Source organism: Aethalodelphis obliquidens, unplaced genomic scaffold (assembly GCF_003676395.1).
Source record: "Aethalodelphis obliquidens isolate GAN/ISIS:26980383/991018 unplaced genomic scaffold, ASM367639v1 scaffold136, whole genome shotgun sequence".
In the NCBI taxonomy this organism is placed as follows: Eukaryota; Metazoa; Chordata; class Mammalia; order Artiodactyla; family Delphinidae; genus Aethalodelphis; species Aethalodelphis obliquidens.
Window position 1 is genome coordinate 119,210 of NW_020838080.1, and position 13,470 is coordinate 132,679.

General features: G+C 44.4%; 2 protein-coding genes across 2 annotated transcripts in view; both read right to left on the reverse strand.

The window, feature by feature from the left end:
• Nucleotides 1-7,759: 7,759 nt before the first annotated feature.
• Nucleotides 7,760-8,930, reverse strand: SMIM9 (small integral membrane protein 9). The gene is made up of 2 exons (XM_027099672.1): nucleotides 8,789-8,930; nucleotides 7,760-7,893 (listed from the first exon to the last, which is right to left on the reverse strand). Exons 1-2 carry the CDS (start codon nucleotides 8,928-8,930, stop codon nucleotides 7,760-7,762), a joined length of 276 nt encoding a protein of 91 aa, XP_026955473.1.
• A 2,728-nt stretch (nucleotides 8,931-11,658) lies between these two features.
• Nucleotides 11,659-13,470, reverse strand: part of F8 (coagulation factor VIII) — a 121,996-nt gene continuing 120,184 nt past the window's right edge. Inside the window, exon 26 of the mRNA XM_027099677.1 lies at nucleotides 11,659-13,145. Coding sequence (XP_026955478.1) covers nucleotides 12,990-13,145 — 156 coding nt within the window. The 3' untranslated portion in view covers nucleotides 11,659-12,989. The remainder of the gene's footprint in view (nucleotides 13,146-13,470) is intronic.

Here is a 13,470-nt window from a genome sequence, read left to right on the forward strand (position 1 = left end):
GCTGGTCAGTCACCACCCCGCAGGCTGTGCGCCGAGAGCGCGGGGGAGGAGCTCCGCCCACGCCCCACCCTCGCCACGCCCCTGCCCCCGCCTCCCGTCTCCCCCCTCCCCCTGGGCCCCGCGGGCCCCTGGCGCGCTACGCACCTGAGGGCCGGAAGGAGGCGCTGTTCCCGCCGAGGCCCCTGCGGCTGAATCCCAGAGGGGTCATAGGAAAAAGCACACCGCTCCCAAACCACAGAGGACCCACAGCCTGGGGCGGGTTGAGCGCTCGACCTACACCCGGGCCGAATTCGTGGGGATGGCAGGGGAGCATCCGAGGGCTGCGACGGCCGCCCCTCCGACTCCAGGCTCCACCCAGAAACCGATGTGGGCACAGGACTTTGAGAAAAGGCCTTTTAAGGCTCCTGTGCTGCTGTTATCTGTCTTAGGCTACAGCTCCTACTGCTAATGCCACAAAAAATTGAGGGATCAGTGGAAGCGAAGAAAGCCAACATTCCTTCCGAATCCTAGAGCAGAATTCCTTATACCCTAACGCCTTCGTGGCGTTAAAACAGAAGCCTAGACGACAGCCTTTCTGAACAAAACAAACATTTTCTGTGCTTACAGAGCTCAGGGCTGTCCACGATCTGTACACACCTTTGCCTGATAAACACCTGGCCCCTTGACCCCAAGGGAGTAACCTCGCAGTATTATAAGCAGTTCATTACTCTATGTAATCTTATTTGGACCTTCCAGTACCTCATAGACAAGAAGGGCAAATCCAGGGGCAAGAGTTTGCAGCCAGATCATCCAGTTTTCTCTGCTAAGAGGCTGAGCTCACGTGATTGCTGGCTCCCTTCCCCAAGATTACCCTGAAGGAACTATAGAAGGCTGAGATACACACACACACACACACACATACACACAGAGGCAGAGACACAGACACAGAGGGAGAGAGAGCTATTGAAATTAAGACAGTGCGATACCAGTGCAGGGATAGATTAATGGAGCAATGAGATAGATTAGAAAACGCAGAAACGCACCCAGTCATGTGTATAACTGTGTATACGATACAGGTGCCATGTTAGGTAAGTAAAGAGGGACTTTTCATTAACCAAAGCTGGAAAATGGTTATTTATATTGAAAGAGATGAAGCTGGAACCCTCCTCCATGTTATATGCAGAAAAAAAATCTATTCCAGATGGATTAAGGACTTCTGTGTCAAAAACACAACTTTAAAGCTCTTGACAGAAAACATCAGCAAAGAACTTTTAGACTTTGGGATAGAGACAAACCATTGACTATAAAACAATATTGATCAGTTTGACTTTAGCATTAAGAACTTTTACTCATCAAAAGACAAGCTAAAAAGCAAAAAAGATAAGTTGTGCTTTTGCAGAAAATATTTTCAATACACACAACTGACGAAGAATTCCTACTATGAACATATAAAGGTCTACAAATCAATAAGGAAAACACAAACAATCCAGCAGATAAATGAGTAAAAACCACGAATAAACATTTCACAGATGGAGAAACCCACGTGAACAATAAACATATGAACAGATGTTCAACCTCATTAGTGATCAGACCACAATGAAATACCACTGCACCTCCATTCAATTATCAAAAATTTAAATGTCTAACAATATCAAGTGTTGGAGAAGATGTGAATCCATATGAGTTCTTGAATATTGCTGCTGGGAGTACTGCTGTTGGCAGTACTATCTAGGAGAACAGTTTTGCATTATCTCATAAAACTGAACAGGACCTTCTGAGCCAGCAATCCCACTTCTGGGATAGGTTTTGTGAAACTTGATAATCTAATTTTAAAATATGTGTGGACTTGTAAAGAACAAGAATTGCCAAAGCATTCTAGGAGAACAATGTGGGGGAACTGCCTTCTAGATTGCAAGACTTATAACAAAGCTATGTTAATTAGGAGAGCATGGTGTGGGCACAGAAATAGACAGACCATTGGAACAGAAGAGAGACGAGAAATGGTGACATGACAAGAGGCACTGTAGAGCAGTAGGGAAAGGACACGCTTGCAGTAAGGGCGACTGGGGAGCCATAGGATCAAAACAGAAACCGAGACAGGTTACAGGTGCAGGCAAACACGCTACCTAAACTATTGCCGTCGGAGACTTCCGAGGGAGTGAATCCTCGAGCAAAATGTAGTTAAAAGTTTTTGTCGAGGCAAAGCTCAGCGTGGAAAAGTACTGGGAGGGCAAGTCGGCTGACTCAGGATGCATGGTCATACAGCTGGTCTTTTTTTCAACATTCCCATGCCTTTTTCTGCTCGGCTGGTTCCAGTTCAGGGTGCTCAGTGCTCAGAATCAGGCTTTGCTCCTTGGAATTTATTGCAGCTATCTGCTTTTCTCAATTCCTAGAACTGCCTTGAGGCACACAAATTCAGTTCAAAGTTCATGACTGGAAAAATATAGTTTCTCACAATGTTTTTAAAAAATGAAATTAGACTTTACCTCACACCACACAAAAATGTGTTCCGAGTAGCTGAAGGACTTAAAGGCGAAAGGCAAAACTATAAAACTTTTAGAAGACAATATAGGAGACATCCTTTATGACTTTGGGGTAGAAAAGCACTTACGCAGAGGAAAATGATTGCCAACTCGCACTACATTAAAATAAGCACTTCTGCTGATCAAAATACGTCATATCGAGAATGAAAATACAATCCTCAAACTGAGGGAAGATATTTTCCACAGCTATAGCCTACAAAATATTAGTATACAGAGTATAGAAAGAATTCCTACTGATCAATAAGGAATAAATGAAACTAAAATTAGAAAAATGGGCAAAATTCATAGAAGAGGAAGACAAATGTCCTATAAACACATGAAAAGGTCTTCCATCTCATCAGTTATCGGGGAAATGCAAAGTACGAAAACAATAAGATATCATTACTTATCCGCCAGATTGGCAAAAATTTAAAAGGCTGGTGATGTTGCATCTTCTCAAGGATGCGGATATATTTAATAATTGGTGCCTTTGACTCAGAAAGTCAATCACAGTGTGATAGTCTTCAGAGGAACTCTAGCACTTGTACACTACAAGACATGCATTAATATTTAGAATAAAAAAGACAGAAACAATACAGATGTCTGTCTACAGTCGATGGTGTAAATGATTAGAGGTCTTTTCTTACAACTGGGTGGAAATGGGCTACAGGCATCGACGTGGAGGAATCTCAAAACAGAAAATCACAGGAGAATGCATGCCTATGATTTAGTTTTTATAGTTTAAAAAGAGGCAGGGCTCTGGCGTGAGGAGACAGGATGGGGATTACAGACCCAATGCAGCCAAAAATAAATAAATAAATACATTTATAAAAAGAAAAAGCAGCTTAAAAATTCTGGGGCACCAAGCCTAGGGGTACTTCAGGAATTTTTAAAATACAAGCAAAATTAAATAATATATTGCCAAACATAACTGGCAAAAATGTAAAGAAAACCAAAGAAACAACGCAACGTTCAAGAGAGGTGGAACCTGGAAACTCGTACAAGCGCTACGTGGACCGGCGTAAGGCTTTAACATGCTCACGGCCTGTGACCCAACGACTGCACGTTCAGCAGTTTGTCTTAAGGAACAAGCTGGGCAAGATATGAAGACTATAAAGATGTGTGTAAGGATGCAGCTCTTCTTTTCATTATTACTTAGACTTCCCTCCCCAGCTCCCACGTGCTGAGTAGGGGGGGAGAATTTAAGTAGACATCCAATCTGATTTAAAGGTTAGTGCAAGCTGGTAAGTTAAACTGTCACTTCAAGTTTGATCAGAGGATGGTCTCCTCCTGCTGTGTGGAGTGTGGGACAAAGGGTGTGTGGCTGGATCTCACCTCCGCATCAATGAGAACATCCATTCGGTCTTTCTTTCTCTTCGCATTTTTCAGGAGTAAATTCCTAACCCCGTCCGTGCCCGTGCTTAGGCCCAAAGTCTGGGAGGCATCCTCAGAGCCTCCCTCTTTCCCACCCCTCACCCGACCCATAATCAAACCCTGATGCTCCTTCCTTCACCCTCTGTCTGGATTCCGACTCTTCCTGCAACTCCGCCAATTCCCACCCTGGTCCCAACGAAACTGTCTCTCGCCTGGATTTCGGTAAACCTCCCAGCTGGTCTCCCTGCTTCTGACCTTCTCAACGTGGCAACTGAGATGACCTTTTAAAGACACCCATCAAATGACGTCCCTTCTCTGCTCCCTGCTTTCTGTTCGCTCCCAGTAGAGCCCAGATGCTTTCTGAGGCCCACCAGACCTTACTCTCATCCCAGCCCCTGGCCCTGCTGTGCCTTCCACCGGAGCCAGGCTTGGTGTTTGTTTTGTCACCTTCCCAGGACAGGAGGTGTTCAATAGTGCCCACGGAGTGAATGATTTCCAACTCAGAACAGCAAAGGGGAAAGCAAATGAATAATGTGTAAAACTATCACCTGCATTACATTTGCAATAGTGAACAAGTACAAACACCCTAAATTATTATTATATGGGGGGTGGTTAAACGACTTCTGTCGAATCCACTGCAAGGAATACTATGCAACACTTCCTGATATGGAAAGATAGCCACGATATGTCATACAGTGAAGGAAACATGTTTAAATTTGTTTCAGCACCTCTCCAACTTAATTGGCCACAAAGCCCTATTGTGTCATAACTTTTTTGTTTGTTTGTTTGTTTGTTTTGTGGTACGCGGGCCTCTCACTGTTGTGGCCTCTCCCGTTGCGGAGCACAGGCTCCGGACGCGCAGGCTCAGCGGCCATGGCTCACGGGCCCAGCCGCTCCGCGGCATGTGGGATCTTCCCGGACCGGGGCACGAACCCGTGTCCCCTGCATCGGCAGATGGACTCTCAACCACTGCGCTACCAGGGAAATCCGACAATTTAATTTTACCTGATAGATACTTCCTCAATGCACACAAATAGCACACTCTGCACTCTCTTGGAATCTTCTAGTACTTCATTGGACTGGTTCACCTATGAGGATACTGGGAAAGGAAGAGAAAATGACTGCTGAACTGAGTTTAAATTCCAGTACACTGTCTTGGTCTGCACAGAGCTACTTTGTAGTTACATCACCTTTTCCAAGATAGGATTTTGGACAGCTTCTTTTCTTATCACGAACCAAGTAATTTCATATTGCAAAAACTGCGTTCATGACTTGAGAAAGTAAGAGTAAGAGTGTGGTATCAGAGTGTGATCAGATAGTTTTTCGTCTTTTGTTTTTAAAGTTTCTCTTAAAAAACTTACTAATTAAACAATACGTTTTGTTGTGGAAAGATTGGAAAGTGCAGACACACAAAAATAAACATGAAACTACATAACAACAACAATAGTGATAATTAAAGTCACCTATTCACTATCACAAGGAGATGACCAATGTCTAAATCTTTCGTTAGGTCCTTAAAAGTTTTTTTCCCTGTACGTATAGTTTTCCACAACAAATTGGGTGAAATTGCATATCCTCTGTTATAATCTGCTTTTTTCCACTCAACAATATTTCATGAATCTGATTCCATGTAATTACCCTTCTACAGCAACGTTTTGGTGACTGTATAGCTCTCATTGTATGAATGTTCACTGCTTTCTTTAACCAGCCAAGAATCATTTAAGTTGGTTCTATTTTTTCACTAGTATAAACCGTACTAAAAATTCGTAGATTGAATACGTGTGTTTTTGTGTACTTGCCAGGGCCCCGAGAGGTTGGCCAGCCTTCCATGCTGATTTCCTCAGGTAGCAAGCAGCTAGCCTAAGCCTTCTGTACAGCCACCGCTAATGGTGGTGGTGAATAAAGGGGGTGAATAAAGAGGCGCAGAGAAACTGTTTGCAATCCTGACTGTGAAATGCATTCATTAAAAAATCAAGTATTATTCGGCGTCTAGTATGTGCCCAGTCCCAAGTGCCAATTTTTCCTGGGACTTGATGCACCCCGTATGACTAGAGACTCAAACCTTCCTTTGATTTTGCAATATTAAAAAAAATTAGGCCTTGAAGTGTTTTCTTCTGTTGAATTATTTTGGTTGTTTTCTACCAAAAAATTAATTATGTCTCCTGCATCTATCATTTTTTTCTCTAATCTTACTTTCACTAAGGTCTTTGTTTATCCAGCTTTTTGGATCCTTTTATATTTTGTCATCCATGTCTTCTTTTGTTTTGTTCTTACTGTCCTTGTTTGTTCCCAGCAAGCAAGGGTTTACTGGTTTTTCTCACCAGGCTGAGCCATTTACTTCAAGAAAGGAAACATTTCTCTCGGCATGTTGCCTGCCTGTCTTCACAGAAGCCCCTCCGTGTGTGCGTGTTTCAGCAAACCTCTGATGTTTCTGATGCAGCCGGCCTGTTGGCCAGAGTTTGAGCAACAGTGATTTAAAAGATAGAGAATCAAATGTATGTTGACTTGAGTCCTGGCTTCTTTAGTTGTGAAATGCAGTCTTCCTCTGTGCTTGGGAAGAAGGAACAGGGTTGGTGAACACAGAGCCTGTACTTCCTGCGGCGGGGGAAGGACAACTCTGAAGGGGGTCACCGGAGGCCTTGCAGGGCTTGCAAGGCGGTTCAGCTTCTCCCTTCCTGCCCCTGCCCCCCGCAGGCGTTGATCCCTGATAATACCCTGCACACCACACTCCCGCCACACAGTCTGCTTCCAGAGTATCTGGTTCTCTCAAGTCTGGGTGTGGCTCTTCTTGGTTAAGAGAGCTTTGAACCGAAGTAGACCATGTGCCCCTGGTCTCCAGCTTCCACCCCCACCCCTGCCCCATACAGTGATGGTGCAGGAAGAGGGCAACGGCTGTAAACCCTTCCCTTTGAAAAGAGGAAGACCGGGAGGCCTACAGCACTCCCTGCTCTGTAGTCATTCTGGAATCCTGCTGGCCAGACACTGATCAGGCCCAGCTCTTCCTCCTAGAAGGGGGAGCTCCCTGCCTGTGGCCCATCCTCCAGGACGCTCCCCGGTCCACTATTCTCTGTGGCCGTGCCTGAAGCAAGTGTCCTTCTCATGGCCGATCCGAGGTCTGGGTACTGCTGTGCGGCTCAAACAGTGAATAGCTCATTTAGTTCTGTTTGGCTCCTGTGAGTTCTAGGTGCCAGGAACCATATCCAAGTTTGTTTCCTAGACATGGTTCTTGATCTGTGGTCGTTTTGAGGTTATCAGGAGCCTTAGGTGGGGATGCCACACCCTTCACCTGATCTTTGACCTCAGCCACTTTATTAGAGTCCGCAGTTTGAACAGCCCTGAGCCACCAGGTTGTAATCATTCAGTTGTCTTATTTCTCTGTCTCTAGTAATCAGGACAGAGACAGGCAAGTGGTCATGTCTTAGTAAATACTGATTGAATTAATGAAATTCAGGCTTTGCTAGCTAAGCTTAAGTATTTTGTTAGCTATTTCAGGAATCTCTTTGGCTTCATATGATTTAATAATAAATATTTCAGCAAATTTTCAGGCAGTTGAAAAGTTAATCATATGTTTTCCATGTATAGTTCCTAAACTAAAGGGAAGGATAATTAGGAGTTAATGAAGTTAGTGTAAGAAAAAAAAAAGATCAATTGCAAACACTGGTCTTTAAACGTCATGTGTCAGTGGCTGGAAACATAGGGAGTGGGTTAGAGAAAAAAAGAGAACGTGCAGGAGACTTTTTCAAAGGGGCACACATGGGCTTTCAGAGTGGTGTTCCCACAATCACCTTCCTCAGAACTTTCCCTTAGTTACAGATGCGCAGGCTGGTGTGGAACTTGGCTGTTCCTGCCTCTCCTTCGGTTCCCCCTCTCCTCCCCCCAGCAGCTTACGTGAGGCAACAGAGGGTCCCCATGATCGCTGAAATGATCAGAAAAGCAAAAATGGCAGCTGTAGGGATGGAGCTCCTGATGAGATCCCACAGGTAATCACTGAAGTTGCTCAGCCAGGACCTGGAAGTTTCTGCAGGAAGAGCATAGACAGTCACTGAAGAGAGCCCGAGTAAGTGATGAAGCTGGGATTTGAAACCTGGTTCAAGTTCAAATAGTTGTCCCAGATCTCAGGTTCTTATAGTTGCCCAGGGCCCATATTCCTAACAACTTTGCTGTGCTGAGAGATTAAAGGGATACACTTTTGGGAAAACAAAGGTATCCTCAGATGGACATCATCTTTTCCTCCTTGTATGTGAAATAGGAACAATGGTGTCCGCCCCAGATCGCTTAAAGGTTGTTTGGAGGTGTCTGTGAATCAATGGGGTACACTGTGAGCGAGGAGCACGACTTAATAGACACCATGCTGTTGCCTAGAGGGGGTTCGGGAGGCTGAGGGCCCTGGGTGTCCCGTGAGGAGAAAGGAGATGGCTGCCCGCCCAGTGGCACCAACAGGAGGAGGCCGGGGCGGCCGGCAGAAGGAGGTTCAGGGTCTGCTGATCGGGGAAGAGGCAGGGCAAACAGAAGTGTCTGTGGTGTGAAGTCAGGAGGGTTCACCACTCACAACGGTACCCTTTCCAGCGATGGGAAGGAACTCGGCACCACGCTGGGCTTCGGGAGCAGCTAAGCCATGGGTCAGCGGCTCGTCAGCTTTAGCTGAAATTTCGCTTCCTTTCTGAAGTCCTCTTGACCCCTCCCCCCAGACAACTTTAATTATCCCTTTGTCCTCAGGGAGTATTTGTCATATTTTATGGAAGGTTGACACCTGTGGCTTTGGCTTAGTGGGTTCATGCTTGTTGAACCAAACCAGAAATACTTTGCTTTCCTGTGAACATTTTTTTTAAAATACAGAATCACTCTTTCCTGACCGGAGACAGGAATCTTACGTCCTATGAAGATAGGAACATTCATCGTAACAGCAAACACACCCCTTGAGCGTGGTTCCAATCCATCCTGGTCTTGTTTTCCGAAGGCAGATAAAGGTGACAGAGACAAAGCGACAGTTTCCAACAAGAGGCAAGTCAGAGAGCACAGCAGAAATCCAGTGCTCAGCAGCTTTGGGGGTTCCATGCGCCCTCCCGAGGGCCTGCACCGAGGGGAGATGGCTTTTCCCTTGGCTCGTCCCAAGGCAGCTCTGTCTGAAAAGTCAGAAAATGGTGGTTTAGATTTTATTGCAAACCTAGAGCTATTATGAACACAAGAAAAATTCACTTACTGACACTGTTGAATCCTGAACACAGTCAGTTTCCAAGGCAAAAACCAACCCGCCTTCAAGAAACAAAACAACACAAGACAGAAATTGACTGTGCTCCATCGGATCAGGTACCTGACATCCCCTCCTAAACCACATGCCCCTTTGGGCTTTTCCAGCTCAATTAGTGGAAACTTTTAAGTTGTTCAGGCCAAACCCTGTGGTGTCATCTTTGACTCCACTTTTTCAGTCCCACATCCTTTTCATTTTGTTTTGTTTTGAGTTGGGTTTATTACTGAATCAGCAAATAAGCAGTATAAATGGTTAACCAGGTATGAATTTCAGTGGATAAGGGGGCACAGTCCATCATGGGGGTGGCGGTGGCCCAGAAGTTCTGCAGTCACAGGAGTTCATAGCTTCCTGCTTGCTGCCACTGAACAGCCAAAGAGATCTCACTTTGTTGTAAGTCAGGTAGTATCCTACTGACTTCCCTGACCTCATGGCCTGTTATCTACTCTTGATCGCTCCACCTCAGCCTCATTTCCTCTGGAACAAGCCACACGTGCTCCTCTCTGTTTTGTTCACATAGGCTGTTCAGGTGCTCAATAAATATTTTTTGAATGAATGAATGGGTGGTGAATTTGGGCAGATATTGTTCATTGCCTGTCATCACCACCCCCTCTTCACTTATTACGTGCAACCGGAGAGGCTAGAAAAGCGGAATCCGCTTTCTCCCAGCCAGCCTTGCTGCTAGCAATGGCTGTGGGACATAGTTTTGGACACTGAAGCATAATGGAGATCTGATGGGTGGCTTCTGGGAAGACTTTCTGCTGTCTTGATAAAAGAAATGGCGCTACCATTTCCCCTTTGTGTTGCCTTGAACATTCTTTAAGTGTTACCTGGGGTTGGAGGAGCCATCCTGTGACCATCAGGCAATGGACACAAGGAAAAGGCCAAGAAAATGACACCTATTCTGGCTCTGACAATTTTAAGCCACTAAACCAACACCTCTATCTGCCCACCTCTCAACTACTAGGTCTGAGAAAAATAACCCCCTATTTGAGCTTTCTATTACTTAAGACATTTAGAACTGACATTCTCACCCACTGTTGAGACCCGTGTCAGGTAAGGTGGCAAAGAAGCCAGTGAATCAGGCCTCCGTCTTAAGAAGAAGCTGGCCAGAGTCTTCCTTCAAGGTTTCTGAAGTTCCAAATAGAATTCTACTCCTCCTTATGATGTCATCTACCGCATTTGATCTGCCCCCAGTCTCCCTCTATTTGACAGCTAAGCATACAGATGTTTTCTTCTGTCTATGCGTAAATATTTGTGTCGATACTGAAACCCATCCTCATGGTAGCCATATCCTCTTGGGCTTGAAGCTTTCTAAGATATTTTGTTTGCCACATGGTATCTACTGCACCTTCAAATAGTGTATGTATGGGATTTTAATAGATGATAAAGGTGGCATTTCATTTCAGTGGGGAAAAAGAGATGGTTTAATGTGATGACTGGCTATTCATTCGGATGCACTGACTGAAGTGACAGCCATACACACAAAAATAAACTCTAGATGGATCAAGGACTAAACAAAAATAAAACCATATACATATCGGGATAAAACAGGAGTGGAGTTTTTTGTAATCTTAGGGTGAAAAAAGCTACTTTGAATATGTCATAAAACCCCAAAGCCATAGGTGAAAATAATGATAAATTTATTGCATAAAAATGTAAAGCTTTCATACAGCAAAACATTGTAAAGAAAGATAAAAGATTAATGACAAACTAGGTGAAAAATTCCACAACATATATGACAGATAATAGGTTAATGTCCTTAACATACAAAGAACTCTTACAAATCAATTTTTTAAAAAGGATGATCAGCTCCACAGAAGAACTGGCATAAATGAATCAGTCAGAAAAGCAATGGATAAATAAATTGTGACATATATTATATAATGGATTACTCTACTGCAATTAAAGTGAGCCACTAGGAAATATATGCAATAAGGGTTGTTTCCAGTTTGGAAGTGTTATGGGTAGTTTTGCCCTGTCTCTTGGTTCACATGGCAGTTCTGGGTCTAGGTCATTACCCAACAGAATTGCCACAGGCTATCTTTATGCTCAACTTTTGTAGATAATGCCAGATTGTTTTCCAAAATAATTATACCACTTTGAGTTTATTTTTGTATATGGTATGAGGAAATGCTCTAATTTCATTCTTTTACATGTAACTGTCCAGTTTTCCCAGCACCACTTATTGAAGAGACTGTCTTTTCTTCATTGTATATTCTTGTCTCCTTTGTCATAGATTAATTGACCATAGGTGTGTGGGTTTATTTCTGGGCTCTGTATCCTGTTCCATTGGTTTATGTGTCTGTTTTTGTCTATTTTTGAGCCATTACCATACTGTTTTGATGACTGTAGCTTTGTAATACAGTCTGAAGTCAGGAAGCATGATTCCTCTAGTTTTGTTCTTGTTTCTGAAGATGTTTTGGCTGTTCAGGGTCTTTTGTATTTCCATATAAATTTTAGAATTGTTTGTTCTGGTTCTGGAAAAATGCCATTGGTATTTTGATAAAGATTGCATTAAATCTGTAGATTGCCTTGGGTAGCATTGTCATTTTAACAATATTAATTTTTCCAATCCATGAACACAGTATATTTGTCCATCTGTGTCATCTTCATCAGGGTCTTGTAGGTTTCTGAGTACAGGCCCCCCATTAGCCAAATCAGCTGGAGTATGATTGCAAACACTGAACTCGTAAAAGTGATCCCAGGAGATCTGGGCGATGCAAATACAGCATTTCTCACATTAGGTTCACTACATTCTGCTGCAGCCTCTCCCGGATTCTGGTTGGTCACAACCTCTAGAAAACTTATAAAAGGGGGGTTTGTGGGATGGGCCAGAGGCCAGACTACTGCCTTTACTCCTTCTAGTGCTAATGGATGTCAAGGTTAAGAATCTCTCTCTCTGCTACTGGATCAAGGCTCCATTTCTAATTTTTTAAATGTTAGCTTCACCTCATAAATTATAAAATTTCATTGTTCACATTTTTATTTCCAGTATAAAAGCACAACTCTCAAAGGCATTTGTTTTCACACACCAATGTTTTGTTTAACTGATTCTTGAGGGAACCAGCGGGAAGACAAAAGAGCTGGTTTCAAGAGCATTTGAAAAATAAAGATGTATGTGGTCAATGGGAAAAGAATGCCAAAACAAGGTGATTAAGTTAGACATAAAAGTGGTTAACCTTTTACAGGGAGTCAAACCATATCACCTTATTGATTTCTGTAAATTAACCTCTAACCTTAATGGACTTTTACAGGACAGTAAACCATTCCCAACCTTATCTGTCAGGGATGGGGCGAGGTGGGGGTTCCTCTTGGGCAGTTAGGGTGCAGAATTTCCTGGTACATTTTGTTGTGTCGTTTCAGCAGGAAATTAGCTGAGGAGGGAGTAAAATGAGTGCATGATTAGAATTACAATGTTGTATCTCCTATCCCAGAGAGCCATGGATTTTCCTCATTTTTCTGTGGAAATATTAAAAATATGTCCTTTAGAAGCCTAGTATGATCATGACCTTTCTTGGTCACCACAGAGGAGGAAGTGGTGGCCGTGCCCAGAGGAGAATGCTTTCCAGCTGAGTTTCCTCATTGCTTTTTGCCTGAGTACCTTGGAAGGAAGGACCAATCTGGGAGCGGCCGCAGCAAATGCGCAAGAGGTAAATTGGATGCAACAGCCCCAGAGAACGCAGGACACATGACGATTGATTTGGGAGGCTTCAGGGCATATCTGCCGGGACTGAGGAATTGGAATACATAGAAAAACGATGGCACCGTGGGCAGCGTGGGGCAGGAAGTGACCCGGAGGGCGGGCTCTGAGGGATGCTGGACCCGAACCAGGAAAGGGCCCGGGGCCAGGAAGGAAGGACCGGGCCTCAGTACTGCTGCTGCGCCTCGCAGCCCAGAAGCTCCAGCCTCAGGGCGATGTGGTGCGCCCAGCTCTGCGGGTGAATTCGAAGGAAGCGGGTAAACAGCGGGGGGTCTAGAGCGTTCACCACGGGTGTGAAGGAGTCTTGATTTCCCTGAAAAATCTGAAAGAGGAGAGATAGCATTTGTTGGTTGACAGGAAAAGAGTTATAATGTTTACACACACACACACCCGAGAGGCTCCCCAAGTCCATTGGCCTCCTGCTTGGTCTGTAACTCTCCCTAAGCTCCGCCCCCTCACGGGCACCCACTCCAATGCCCATCGCCCAGCACGCACGCTTTTTTTCACTTCCAATTGAGGGACCCACGCTTCCGGTAGTCCAGGATTGAACCCTGGGAGGTGACTGGATGACTCGGTCCCCTGCCTCTGTACCTGGGAAAGTGGTTGTGACAGACATCCAGAATTAAGAGCATCCTTGCTAACCTCCT